The sequence below is a fragment of the Panthera tigris genome, chromosome C2 (genome assembly GCF_018350195.1).
Source record: "Panthera tigris isolate Pti1 chromosome C2, P.tigris_Pti1_mat1.1, whole genome shotgun sequence".
Taxonomy (NCBI): domain Eukaryota; kingdom Metazoa; phylum Chordata; class Mammalia; order Carnivora; family Felidae; genus Panthera; species Panthera tigris.
Window position 1 is genome coordinate 80,477,298 of NC_056668.1, and position 15,033 is coordinate 80,492,330.

The 15,033-nt window shown below is 47.6% G+C and overlaps 1 protein-coding gene across 1 annotated transcript in view; it reads left to right on the forward strand.

Moving 5' to 3' along the window:
* Positions 1-15,033, forward strand: part of DGKG (diacylglycerol kinase gamma) — a 201,489-nt gene that overhangs the window by 77,947 nt on the left and 108,509 nt on the right. The window contains exons 8-13 of the mRNA XM_042956236.1: positions 3,545-3,619; positions 4,283-4,405; positions 9,038-9,155; positions 10,700-10,788; positions 13,823-13,939; positions 14,925-15,017. Of these exons, the coding sequence (XP_042812170.1) occupies positions 3,545-3,619; positions 4,283-4,405; positions 9,038-9,155; positions 10,700-10,788; positions 13,823-13,939; positions 14,925-15,017 (615 nt within the window). The remainder of the gene's footprint in view (positions 1-3,544; positions 3,620-4,282; positions 4,406-9,037; positions 9,156-10,699; positions 10,789-13,822; positions 13,940-14,924; positions 15,018-15,033) is intronic.

Consider the following 15,033-nt stretch of genomic DNA (forward strand, 5'->3'; position numbering starts at 1 on the left):
TGAACCTGGGAAAGCCTGAGCCCCGCCCCCACTCTCCCTCCGGAATAGGCAGGGATAGGACAGGATCATGGGGTGAAAGGAAGGATGGAGAAGGAAGAAAGCAGAGAGGAGAGAAGGCAAAAAGAATCAGACAGGCCTCATGCTCACGGCCAGCAGTGTCAGAGACAGGACTCCTTAACAGAAAGGCTGTGAGGGCGAGGGGCATGGCTGAGTCAGACCAGTCCTGTGGGGAAGGAAGGAAACAAGTCCGTTAGACCACCTAAATCATCCTAACGTCCTCTAAACCCCAGGGTGCCTTTAAGACATCCCTGCAGCCACATCGCAATGCTGTGGGTTGTGTCCTGCCAGGGAACAGCCAGAGAATCACAGACACTCAGGCATTGGATCGACACACGTTTGTTGAGTGTCTGCCACACGTTGAGCACCAGGGATACATCGGTGAAGCCAATGGACGGAAATCCATGCCCTCGTGAAACTTTCATCATCGTGCAAGCACATGCACTACAAAGCATAGCAAGATACGTGTTAGAGAGATGTGTGTACTGGAAGACAGATAAAGGAGGGAAGGAAGTGCTGGGGGAAGGGGCTGCAGGTTTAGCTTGAGGAGCCAAGGAAGGTCTCCACCAGGGGGCATTTGAACAGGGACTGGTAGGAGGTGAGGGAGTAAGTCCTGGGGATATCCAGATGAAGCACCTTCCAGGCAGAGGGAGCCTCAGTGCAGGGGTCCTCAGGGGGCTTGGAATGTAGGTGGATTAATGAGGAGGCCAGAGTGATGGAGCAGAAGAGTGAAGAGGTCAAAGTGAGAAATAGTAGGGGATGAGATCAGACAAGTGATGGCCAGGGGTGCTTGCGGGGAGAGTCTGTAAAACATACCAAGCCATATAGGTGACCGGGAAAGTTTGTCTTTTTACTCTGGAGAAGTGGAGAACCACTGGAGATTTTGAGCAGAGGGGTGACATGACTTCAGTTTTACCAGGTCACTCCAGCTGCTCTGTTGAGACCGGACTGTATGGACTCAAGCAGAGATATCAGTGAGGAGGCTGTTGGAATAGACAAGACAAGAAATGATGGTAGCTTGCACCAGGGTAGAAGCATTGCAGCTGGTAAGAAGTGGTGAAGTTCCAGATCTATTTAGAAGGCAGCATCGGTAGATGGAAGTGAGTCCCAATAGAAATATCTGATTCAACTTCCCACGGAGGATCCTTGGAAGATGGATACTCAGGCTGTGTGTGAAAGCTCATAGGAATGGCGAGTTCACCTTCTCCCTTGGGACAGCCATTGCACTGCTGGGGGCACTGTTAGAGAGGGCGTCTTTTCTGCACAAAAGGCACCTCTAGTCTGCCAGAGAAATTTTCTACACAAAACAGGATTCTTTGCTCCCCTCCCCTTCCCCCGACCCAGCAGGGAGGTCAAAACAGGCCAGCCTTCAACTCCTTCCCTACAGCCCTCTGCTTACTTCTGCCCTGGGTAGCTGACCAAGACAGCTGACCAGTGGAATACCAGTCCTATACAATAGGCCTTTCAGTTTCTGCAGATACTGTCACATCTACCCGAAGATCTTCTCTAAGCTCAAATTCCACAATTTCCACACTGTTTCTCATAAGGCAGGCTTAAATAACCACTCTGACCAAGCTCTGGTTTGTCAGTGCTATTCATTTTTTTTTTAATGTTTATTTATCTTTGAGAGAGAAAGAGAGAGAGTGGACAGGTGGGGGAGGGGGAAAGAGAGAGGGGAACAACGAATCCAAAGCAGGCTCCAGGCTCTGAGCTGTAAGCACGGAGCCTGACATGGGGCTCAAACTTGTGAACAGCAAGATCATGACCTAAGCCGAAGTCAGATGCCCAACTGACTGAGCCACCCAGGTGCCTCTGTCAGCGCCTTTCTTAAAATGTGGCACAGAACTTAACCCACTCCTCCATGACTCTTTAAGTATCCACATGTGGCCTGACCAGGGTAGACATCAGGGGAACAAGGTCTTCCTAAAATCTACCTACTAGGCTTCCTGAAAATGCCCACCCATTCACACAGGCCGAGACTGAATCTAATTCTCTGTTCCTGAATCACATTGTTTTATTAATCAATGAATCTTGGAGCCAGCTAGATCTGCAAGCTCTTTTTCTTTGGAAATTTTGCTGAGCCCTGTCTCCACTGTTCTGCCCACTTCCTTATCCCAATTTACTGCCTCATCTGCAGTTTTGTGATGGATTTTTTTTTTATTTAAATAAAATACAATTTTTAAAAACCCTGCTGGGCTTTAGATGGCTTATTTTGACCCAGCATTCTACCTGGTGGAGGTAGCACTTTTATTTTTTTTTATGTTTATTTGTGTGTGAGACAGAGAGAGAGAACGAGTAGGGGAGGGGCAGAGAGAGAGGGAGACACAGAATCTGAAGCAGGCTCCAGGCTCTGAGCTGTCAGCCCAGAGCCTGAAGTGGGGCTCAAACTCAAGAACCATGAGATCATGACCGAGCTGAAGTCAGACACTTAAATGACTGAGCCACCCAGGCACCCCTAGAGGTAACACTTTTGAACTTTGCTTCGGTTCACCAATGTGTCTCCCCAGATCAATCTTACTTTGAACATCTTCGATGGTGCCCAAGAGATGCAAACCCCTCCTCAGTCCACTGTGTTTCTGTGCAACACTGGGTGTACTGATTCATTAGCGTCCAACAATTCTGTGAGGTTTTAAATAAAGCCTGGTCTTGGTACTAAACAAAAGGCTCACTCACCAGGCAAATGTAGCCCTTATAAATTTCCTATTCACAGAGCCCTGGGATTAGGGCTGGATGTGATGCAAAGGAAACAGAGGAGATGCCCCAAGTGACCTAAATCATAGTGCCTGAGCTACAACCAACATAGTGGCCCTATATCCAACTGAAACCGACCCTTGAGGGGTATAGATGGATCCCAAGTTGCTAAAGCTATGGGATGGGCACCTGGGTGGCTTGGTCAGTTAAGCATCCGACTTCGGCTCAGGTCATGATCTCACGGTCCATGAGTTCGAGCCCCGCGTCGGGCTCTGTGCTGACAGCTCAGAGCCTGGAGCCTCCTTCAGATTCTGTGTCTCCCTCTCTCTCTGCCCCTCCCCTGTTCATGCTCTGTCTCTCTCTGTCTCAAAAATAAATAAACGTTAAAAAAATTTTTTTAAAGCTATGGGAATGAGGAGGGATAAAATAGACAGGAGAGAACTGTGCTGGCTTATAAATATTTAGGGAGCTACAGTCACAAAGAAGGGGAAAACATGGGTACCCTCTATGCTGGGTCAAAGCGCAGGATTGGGGAAAAAGGTGAGTCCAGGTGGGTCCAGGAGGAGGTCGGTGTTCAGTGAGCTTTCTCCATACCTCTGACTTATCCATGTTCTGTGCTTCTTTGAGCATCTACTCACCATAGACCTTTGTAGTCAAGGCATAAATAAAGAGCAGAACAGTTACACTGTTGCTTCTTGTGCTCCGCCCCTGCCCAGGAGCTTCGCTGGGGGTTGGATTTTGAGACTTGCTCTCGAAAACACATCTTCAGTGGTTCTCTCCTCTTGATGTTTTCCAGGAGATGGATCGTATTGTCAGCCAGATGCTTCACGTTGCCCAGTATCTGGAGTGGGATCCCACGGAGCTGAGGCCTGTGAGTTTCCAGAAGCAAGGGGTGACTTCCACGTGAGCCTCCAAAATGAAAAGCAGGATTCAGGACTTGGATACAAATGTTTACTGTGCATGCTCTCCCAGACTTAGTTTCTTATAGGCAACTTCTCTAGGGTCCTATACCTTGACCTTCCACTTCTCTGACAGGAAAAATTGAAGACATAATTCAAATAGTAATACCTAATAATACTCCCTAACCTTTCCACTGGAGTTAAATTTTTATAACAGGAGTTCAAGGAACTTAGAGCTAGAAAGAATTTTAAAGATTTTCTCAATCACCAGGTAATATTAATAATAATAATTATACTGGGGGGGGGGGGCTCCTATGAGTCAGATATTAGATTAGACATTTTATATTCATTTTCTCTTGCCCTCACTACAGTGCTCCAAGCATAGCAGTGTTATTTTCATATTACAGATGAGCAAAGCAGAACCCAGAGAGGAGTGGCTTGCCCAAGGCCACACAGTCAGGGAAGGGCGGGGCCAGGCACTGAACACTGGCCTCCTCACCCCTTTTTGCCCCCTCACTGCTCTGCTCACTGTGAATTAGAGGGCAAAGATAAGGCAGAGCAAAAGAGAAAGAAGGAGACGGAGGCAGGGAAGTGCAGGATGAAAGTGGACAATTGTTGCTCTCTGGGTTCTGCAGATACTGAAGGAGATGTTGCAAGGAATGGACTACGACCGGGACGGCTTTGTGTCTCTAGAGGAATGGGTCCACGGAGGGATGACCACCATCCCACTGCTGGTCCTGCTGGGCATGGATGACTCTGTAAGTCAGCAAGCCTGAGTTCAAAGAGCTCTTGCCTTTCAGAAGCATCAGGCTCCACGTGGAAGTTAACATCTGTATACGGCCTTGGCTTCTGCCCCAGACCCCCATGGACACACCAGATACTCTAGGCCAGCCCAAAAGTCCTCTCTTTTTACTGATTAGTGCCTGGCATATAATTCATTCATTTCACAGAGGACATTTTCTAAATTATAACTAAGTAAAGATACTGTTCTGAATGCTGGGAGGGGACACAGATATAGTATTCATCCACCAGAAGCTTATACCCAACCGGGAAGGGGGGGGGGCGGAAATCAAGGGATAATACCATCTTTTCCACAAGTTAGGTTAAAACATGCTAAGAGAGTTGAGGAAGGAAGAAAAGGAGAAGGAAGGGAAGGAAAACTACCGATCTGTCAGAAGGTGGAGGACATTCAGTGATGGTATCTTATTCAACCACCAAATCAACCAGATAAGATAGACATTTTCCCCCAATTTTTGTAGATGGAAAAGTGAGATTTGGGGCCTAAAGAGCAAAGGAGGAAGCAGAGTTTATTTGCACTTGACTCCAAAGATCCCACGCTTGCTAAACCTCCCACACTTAGAAGTGAGAAAGAGGGAGAAGCCTTGGAGGTTGTTTGCCCTGGCCGGAAGTACATGTGGGATTCTAGTATCTCATCCTTGAGTGTAAAGATCAGGTAGAAAGACTTTAGAGGATGTTGGATCTGGTTCTCAAGGATGGATATGATTTGGCAGATGGAAGATGATAGAAGAGAGAGTTTATGGCTGGGAGAAAAGCTTGGTCAAAGACCTAAATGACAAAGTTCGGAGTGTATTAGAGAAACCTCCCAGTTTGATCTGAGTAGGGGATACATATAGAGGCATAATGTACGCCTGCATCTGACCTAGTCTGCTTATTTTGCAAGGGAAATGCAAAAGGTAGGAAGGATACCCATACACAAGGTAGGAAGGATAAAAACCAGAAGTACACATCGTGACATTGAGCATTTACCAGGACCATTGCATCAGTTGTGGACAACACTTCTTGGAGGTTATTGAAATGTCAGAGAGAAGAATGGCACATTCAGCTGGGTCAGCCTATAGCTGGCTGCCACTACCTATAATGTCTCCAGGTGACAGTTCTGCAATTCAGGACTGCAGTTCAGAACCTGAGCCTCTGTTCCCAACACTCAAGAACAAAGAATCCTGCAGTCATCTTGGCACGTCCAGGTCTTTCCAAGTGCTAACTAGAAATCAAGGACCCAGGAGCTATGCAACTCCCTTCTTATTCCTTAGGACCCAAAAAGTCAGAGCTGGAGAAGATCCTGGTGATCCGTGGTCTAATCCCTTCATTTTACAAACTGAGGGCCAGAGAGGTAAAGGGATTTTGCCAAGGACACACACCTAGTTAATACCAGAGGCTAACCTCCATATTTCGGAGGAGCACACGTCATTCAGTGACTCTTTACCAAGAACATTCCATGGGCAAGAACCCACGTGAGCTAGGACATGAGGTGCTCAGATAAGGAAGACATACTTTCTGCTATCAATACTTGGATCAAAGTAGAAGTCCTGCCTGGGTGTTGTTCCAGCATACCTGGTTTTTTCTCTGAAATGTGGGAATGAAAATGAAACACTTTAATCACAAGGAAGCAATTTCTGTTCTCTATTCTGTTTTGGACTTGGTAAGTCCAAGGCACCACACGACTCTGCATGGAGCCGCTGTCTTAGGGCTGGAAGAGGGAGAGACAGACTATTTCTTCAACACTGTCCCCAGTATCTCCCCCAAATGCCAAAACAGCCATGTAGAAGACCATAATTTACATCAATAAATTGACAGACAAAAGCAAATGCCAATGTGGTTTTTATTGATCAAAAGTTTTATGCATCTGATTCTAAACATGCACTAAATTGTAAGTTTTTGCATCTAATACTCAGGACTCTGAAGAAAGCATCCCTCAATGTCTTAAAAATCACATGGCTCCTTTGGCTCTTTCCAAACCCACTTGTGGACACTGAAAATGTCTGAATGGCACACATGCATGTGAGAAAGAGGCTGTGTCCGGGGAAGTTGCAGCCGCACCCTCGCCCCTGGTTCACCGCGGGGAGGTTACTCCCACAGCCTGTAGAAATGAAAAGGCCACATGATGGTGCTATAACCCAAGCAGAAATGTTGCTTTAGCCTTCCCCTCCGTCCTTTCGCTTCCAATCCTGTATCTAGGAAAACAGTATCTGAGAAAAGGAAAGTCAGCTAGCTTAGTTAATGAAGGTATTTTCAGGTAAAATGACCATCATTCAGGCTACAGGAAGGCGCAGTGGGGTCCGCTGAAGAGTGCTGTAATCTCCTTTCTGCCCAGGAAAGAAAACCCTGGATTGTAGAGGCAGGGGAGAGGGACTAAAGGGCTCAGGCCAGCAAGACCCCCAGTTATTAAATCAGTTGCTTGTTTTTTTATGGTCTTGGATTATTTATACAACTTCTCCAAGGCCTCTTTCTTTCTTTTCTTTCTTTTCTTTTTCTCTCTTTTCTTTCTTGTATAGGTAGAAGTCTACCTCCTGACAGGTAAACGGGTACTTCACTTGTTTTGTGTTCCCTAGTGTCTAACACTGAGAGAAACTTAATAAAAGGGTTTTTTTTTTTTTAGTTTTTTAACGTTTATTTATTATGGAGAGACAGAGAGAGACAGAGCATGAGCATGGGAGGGGCAGAGAGAGGAGGAGACATAGAATCCAAAGCAGGCTCTGGGCTCTGAGCTGTTAGCACAGAGCCCGACACAGGGTTTGAACCCACAGACTGCGAGATCATGACCTGAGCCGAAGTCGGACACTTAACCAGCTGAGCCACCCAGGCACCCCTTAATAAAAGTTTTAATTCACACTGTGGTAAGCACTGGATTAGTAGCTTTACTTACATTATTTCATTTAATTCATACAAAAATTCTCTGAATTAGATGTTTATCAAATGAGCAGATGAATCAATCTTTTTATGAAACATTTAATCAATTAGTAAAACTGTTTACTAAAAGTGGAAATCATTAGATAAAAAGACTGTAATTCTGTAAAACTCAGATCTTGAACCAAGCAGGATTTTGAGGTGGTGAGATGAAAAATGCTTAGCCTTCCCCCAGGAGGAGACCAGCATTTGGAAAGGCAGATGGGCTTTTCTAGGGACCATAAGGAGCACAATCTGGGCACAGGAATGAATCTGGCTGCTGTGACCAGCCCAAACCAGAGGTGCCCAGAAGTAGGAACTGGGGTATGAGTCTGGCACCCTGACTGCCAGCCCTCCCCACCTTATAACAGTAGTTCTGACTGCCCTTAAGACCAGCCCAGGGGTGTTAGTCTTTTGATGGAGCCCATGAGAAAAGTTTAGGGACAGCATACATGGAGGCATACTCCTGAAGCCACGGCCTCCAATGAGACTGTGCTCCTAGAGCTAGAAGCTGGAAGAACTGGTGTCTCAGGGAGGGTGTGTGATTGTGTGAGGCTCGGCTTACCTAGTGGGTAAGGATGGATTTGTCCGTTCAGGAGGAAGTGGTTTAACCCTCTCTATTTCTGCCTCTTTACTATTTTATCTGTGTACAGAAAGTTGTGAGAAGCATGTTGTTTTCACTAAACTACTTTTGCCTGATTATAAAACTGGTGCATGCTCATGGTAGAAAATGTGAAAAATGCAGAAGAAAGGAGAAATTAGAGATTAAAATAAACCTGTAGTACTAACAGTGGCTAACCTCTGTTGACAGCCCAGTGACATTTCTTCTCATCAAAGATCTTATTGCATGAAACTGAGATTATATTGTCCACTTTGCATTCTAGTTTCTTCATTTAGCATTGTATCATGAGCACATTCCCATGCCATTAGATACTCTTACTAGTATCTTTTTGATGGCTGATAAATGATATGGATGTACAACTAACCTCCAGGTAATTTTGAGACCTTCAGGATATTTCCAATTTTTCATTAAAGATTTTTTTTAATGCTTATTTATTTATTTTGAGAGAGAGAGAGAGAAGGAGAGAGGGAATCCCAAGCAGGCTCCACACTGTCAGCACAGAGCCCGACATGGGGCCCAATCTCATGAACCGTGAGATCACGACATGAGTTGAAATCAGGAGTTGGATGCTTAACGGACTGAGCTCCCCAGCCGCCCCCAATTTCCAATAAGGCTGGATTAAACATCTGGCAGAGCACAAAAATGTTCATCTGACTTTCAAAAATTATTTCTTTAGGATAAAACTCAAGAAGGTGAATTTTTAAGTCAAAAGTTACAAACAGTTAAAGGATGATGATGGATGGATGGATGGATGGATAGAGAGGGAGAGATAGAAGACAGATAAAAAGTCTCTTCTGACTTACACTTCTGCCAACCATGTAGGAGAGGTCTTATTTTATCCCCCATACATACACTCCTGGTCACACATTCCTAATGTGTAACATTTGCTCATTTTAAAAACAAAGGACTTTGTTTTGATTTGTGCTTCTTTTGAAAGAGTCCCTAAAACAGTTAAACAGGTGAATAGCTTGTTTCCCATACAGGAGAAGAGTCTTAGAAAAAAGAAAAACCTACAGGAGCCGCTCCCTGGCTTCCATTCGCATGGAGCTGTCTGCTCAGCATCTCATTCCTCGTATCCCTGCAGGGCTCCAAGGGGGACGGGAGACATGCCTGGACCATGAAACACTTCAAGAAACCCACCTACTGCAACTTCTGCCACATCATGCTGATGGGCGTTCGGAAGCAAGGCCTGTGCTGTGTTTGTGAGTAAACTTCCTTCAAGCCCCTTTCCCCAGGAAGCGTCTTGAGCCATTCCAGGCAGAGTCTAGGTGCTTCTGCCTCCTGGCTTGAGGGACCACCTATATTGTCCAACAGCAGGAAATAAAGCAAGAGCTCTGTGTCCTATTTCCATCTTACCCAAGTCAAATGAACAAATAATGTCCTGTTAGTGGAATCCTGTCATGGGCCGCTGAGCCCTAGAAAAAAATCATTAATGTTCACGCACAATTTTAAAACATCTCATAGTGATTTTAATTGGGTTTTGCTAGTGAATGTTTATTTTGCTGAAGCTAGGGGGTGGTCATTAATAAATAGCATAAGACTGTATTGTGTAAATGCATGGAACTTACGACTCTCCTTTGGTTTGTCTTTATAATCCATTTAGTAAAGTCAGGAGAGGAGAAAAAAACAAAGGCGAAAAAAGAGGGGAGGGGACTGGAGAGAAGAAGTGGAGAAAGATGGAGGGGAAGGAGGGAGAAGGGGTGATGGAGGAAGGAGAAGGGAGACAGGGAGTAGGGGAGCAGAGGGAGAGGGGAAGAGGCTACAGTACAAAGGCTTTTTGGGGCCAGGGCCTGTGGGTGCAGCCACCTTACCATACAGGTAGTGAACACTCCGCCTGGACCCACAAGAGCCTGGTGAGCTGCCGCTTGGGTGCTGTTCGGGCCACCAAACTGTTTCATCTAAACATGCACACATGAGCTAGGCAGCAAGTGACCCAGCCACAAAAGTCACCTTAGCAAAGCAGGGCCCTGTGCCAACTGAGAGCCAGCATCAGTGGGCTAGTGGAGGGGCCCCCAGGCCTTCCAGCTCTGACACTCTTCTTACAGAAGAACCCCATCTTATTCCTGGTGGGTTCGAGGCCTCTGGGCCTCTATGGTTTGCACAGTAGTAAAGAGTAGTAACAACCACAATAATAATGTGTGGAATAGCTATTCTGACCAAGACACATAGTGCTTTACACACCTTATCTCAGTTAATGCTGTAAAAGCCTTGCAAAGAGAAAGGCAGTTTTGTCCCCCAAACCCTGAATTTCAGACACGTGAAGAAAGTTACCCAAGATTATGTGTGTGGTTACCAATGGCAGAGCCAGAGTTCAGGCCTAGGCCTGCCTAACTCCAAATCTCCAAAATTAGAACACCCCAGCCTTTCTCTTTCCTCTCCAGCACCCCCAACATACATGGCACTGGCATACTGAGAAGGTGGACTCCTCATGTTCTCCTTAGCAGAAAATGCCTTTCTGAGAATGTTTTCTTGCTGCGTTCACTCTCTGCAGTGGAAAGCAGTGTGTTGGAATAGAGGGTATAGAAACACGCCTGGGAGAGAAATGTGGACTCTCTTCTCAATAAGCAACTGGAGACTATTCCAGATTTCCATGAGGAAGGCCAACTCCATATGTCCCCTGCCTCTGACTGGCCACTCAGAGGGAGGCATGGGCCTGGGCTGGAGTGGAGGTGGGCAGACGGCTAGCCCTCCCTAAAGTGGACACTCACAAGCACTTTCCTTTTTGTTTTTTTTTTTTTGTTTTCAGATTGTAAATACACTGTCCACGAACGCTGTGTATCCAAAAACATTCCTGGATGTGTCAAAACATACTCAAAAACCAAAAAGGGCGGTGAGGTTAGTGATACCTGTTGTTCTACTGCATGCTGCATCCTGGCCAACACGTCCATCACCACAGATTCCTGAGCAGGAAGCTTTATCAAGTCCCTTCTCTGCCTCAAGGACCACCCTTAAATCATCCCATTCATCCATCAATCCATCAGCATCTCCGCAGTGCCCACCATGTTCCAAGCACTGTGCTAGGGGGTTCGCAGGTTACAAGATGGTCCCCAGCCTGTTCCAGAACTGTGGAGGCTAGTGGGAGAGAGACAGACATGTAAGCAAAGTACAAAGAAGTGAGCTATATGATAACGGTAGGTCCATATGGGACATACAGTGGAGGCACCAAGGAGGAGGCCAGGGGAGTTTCCACAAAGGAAGTGGCATTTGAGTTGTGTCTTGAGCCCACATCATGAGGACTTCACAAGGCATCAAGGAGTTCAAGGCACCCTAGGCAGAAGAAGCCTCGAGTGCAAGGCATGGAGACATGGCATATTCCAGACCCTGTAGTCAGTTTGGTGGGACTGGGACAGAGGATGCTTGTAGGGACGTGGTAGGAGATGGGCTCTGAAAGTGGTAGGTCCAGCCTGGGCAAGTTCTTATGAGGCCAACCGAGGAGTTGGAAAGGGGTCTCTTACACAATGAAGGGGCCACTGAAGAGCTTTAAGCACATGAAGAAATGATTGGGTTTGCGAATTAGGTTAACTGCTCTGGCACCATGGTGCAAGAGAGACATCAGAGGAGGGAAAAGAGCTCCTCCAACAGTTCAGGCAAGAGGCAGTGCCTCACTGAGGGCCTGACAGGGTGTGGGGGGCACTCTGCACTCACTACACTCAATACATTCGCAGTCGCACCGTGGTGGCTGTCTCTACTGAGTATCCCCTGGTTATGCCGATTATTGGATATTTTGACTGTCTCCCTGGCTGAGGTAGAGGAGATGAAGGGAGAGTTTGAGACATAATTTTGGGGTACCGCCACCAGGACTTGGTGATGGGGATGTAGGGGATGAGAGGGAGAGAAGAAGAGGTCAGAAGTGGCTTCCCAGTTTTGAGCTTGGCCATTGGGTGATGCCATTCACAGAGTGTAGAAATACACTCTCCTTAGTATTCGTAAGGGAAGGGCACTCTAAGTTCCTGTAGAGGGAAGAGACCATTGAACCTGAGTCAGGAGATGATTAGCAGCAGGGAGTGGCATCCAGCCCTCCACAAAAGGACTCGGGAGAGAGAAGGGCACCTCCAGGATACACATGCATGCCCCATGAGACACCGCATGGTCTCTTGTCTACTCCATACACCGCTCCCTTTTCATGTTCATACCTTTCACCAGGATGCACTGTGTACCTCCTGAGCTCATGCCCTATGCCTACACTCTGGCCACTTGCCACATACGAAACAGAGGGAGGCCCCTGACGGGCCAGTAGGGCATAGTCACAAACTCCTGAGTCTCCAGGGCAACCCAGATTGCCAACTCTTCTGATCCCAACAGAGGATGGAGAAGGCAGCGTAGTGATGGGACACAGCCGTGGGCTCGGAGTCAGAAGACCTGGCCGTGAGTCCCTACTTGGCCACTTACCAGCCTTGGAACCTAAGGCCGGTCCCTTAACCTCTCTGAAGCCTCATATGTTTCTCTCCAAAATGGAGATCATAGGACTCTTGGAGCAAATTCAGTGTGACCAGATAGATGACAAATTGATTAGGAAACTGGGTTCTTTATACCTTCAGGGGTACACAGTAGCAGGTGAGAGGCTGTAGAATAAACATGACATAGCTTCTAGAGCAACAATTTTACCAAAAACCTTTTTTGGGGGGAGGATGTAGTAACTTAATTGATAAGGAATTTAAAACTTTTGTTTAGTGCAGATATGGATGGTATCATGCAGATACGCCATGTGTTTTTAATATTGTTTGTAGTTGGCACTTCAGGCTATGCCCTCATATTCCTCCAGAGGCCACATCTGCTGTTTGGAGTGCCCTCGAGGACAATTTTGAGAAGCTCTGTAGAAATGCTGGACAGAGATAACTGAGGGCTTAGTCTCCCAGAATCTGGTGTCATAGGCCACTGTGGCTCCACTTACATCCACACACAAACACGTATTTTCTCCGCCTGCTTCCCACGTTCCTGGGTTGCCCTAGTGGCATTTCCTGGTCAGCGTGCAGGTACAGCCAGCTGTCCAGGAAGCAGATGTGCAAGCCGCTGGCTGCTGAACCACACTAATTTCTTTGGACTTTTCTCTAACTTTCTTCTAGAGTGCTTCTCAACCTTAGCTGCACATTATTCATAATCATTCAGGGTGCTTTAAAATAAACTGATGAATCTGGTCTTCAGAGACTCTGATTGATTTGGTCTGGAGTGAGGGCGGGTAAGTAGGACTTCTAGAAGCTCCCAGGTGGTTCTAATGAGCTGAGAGCCACTGGCTTATAGAAGACTGGAGCGGGGAGGGAGTCTTATCCTTCACTGAACACCTCCAAAGGGCCAGAATTGTGCCAGAGAGGCGCTTCCAAGTGTGCTATCTTTTTAAATGCTCCCAGCAAACCCAGAGGTGGGCTTATCATGCCAAATTCTACAGATGAGGGTCCTGAGACTCAGAGAGGTGCAGGAACTGACCCAAGGTCACCTGGCAGCAAAGTGGAAGATCGGTGACTCCAACCAGTTCTGTCTGCAGCCCAAGCCCTTTCACGCGTCCCTGCATCACACTGCCTTCCAGAAGAGGGCGCGCACAAGCACATCACACTTGCAGACCATTCTGCAAGACAGACAGATGGACTGCCAGACAGGATGCTGCTAAGAGGCTAGCCTACCAGAGTGAATGAGCTATTCAAAGTGCAGGCCAGGTGCTTTTTGTCTACTTTGATTAGGATGATGGTGGTTAGGCAGGGAGGGACCACGTCAGTGCACTTCAACAGAGCAGCCCCATATCCACTAAGTGCATCCACTGAAGGGAAAGCAACCCCTCCGCCCTGTCCCCACTCCTCCCAGACCCTTCTCCTCAGGCTCAGGGCCCAGGGATGTGGCTCTGCAGCCTTCCCTGGTATCCTTCCCTTCCCTCCTGCAGGTGATGCAGCACGCGTGGGTGGAAGGGAACTCTTCTGTCAAGTGTGACCGGTGCCACAAAAGTATCAAGTGCTACCAGAGCGTCACCGCGCGGCACTGCGTGTGGTGCCGGATGACGGTGGGTTGGCGAGCAGGGTGGCCCTGTTTCTTTCCAGTGTGTTTTTGCTCAAGCCGCGGCCAGGGAGCAGTGGACATCCCGCCAGAGGGCATGAGCAGAGCTAGGGGAGCAAGACTGGGGGGCCCAGAGCCCCCGTTCAATGCTCTAACAGTGCCTCCAGTGAATCACCAAGCTTCCCAGAGAGAGGCCAGCCCCAGAACCAGGGAAGGGAAAGCTGCTTAGGAAGAAGCAGGCAGCTGTGAGCAGCAAGCCAGACCATTAACATTTTCCTCTGGGTGTCATCTGGGGCTGGGAGCACAGAGTAGGGGTGGAATGAGACAGCAGAGCCCCTGCTCCTCAAGACATCAGAGAATGGCACACTCCTTACAGCAGCCCCACTGCTGGGGCCACAGTCCTGCACCTGCTTCTGCCGGTCACAATTGTCCGCAAACTTCTGGGCACCTGGAGCTGCCCAAGCTGCCCGACCTGCCCGCCAAAGCAAACTCTGTGCCATGTCTTGTCCCCTTGACCAGGTATCAGCCTCAAAAAGGATGTGCCTCCAAACCAGACTGCAGATCTCTTAAAATACACAGGTTGAATCTTGGGTTTTACTTCCAGGCTCCTGGGAGTTTGTTCAGTAAGATCTCCTTCCTTACAGAGTCTCAGAGCCTGGGGAGCAAATGTCCAAGGGGGGTTCTGAAATCCACACAGTGTTGCCCTGCTGAAGGGTCACAGGCCTGCCCATGACCATTTCACTCCAGCAGTCGTGGATAACACTTGGTCTTCTTTCTCTGTCTGTAGCCAGCTTGGCACCCCTGGCCATGCCACACCACACACACACACACACACACACACACACACACACACACCTATACTGCCAAAGCCAGCAGTGCATAAGGATTTGGGGGAGTGTTGCATAACTGCCTCCCCAGCAAACCTCTGAACCCTGACCCTTGACATTTCCTTGATCACTTTCATTCACTCTCATCTTCATTGTCCCCTCTAGTTTCACCGCAAATGTGAATTATCAACGTTGTGTGATGGTGGGGAACTGAGAGACCATATTTTGCTGCCCACTTCAATATGCCCTGTCACCCGGGTAAGTGTTGCTGCCC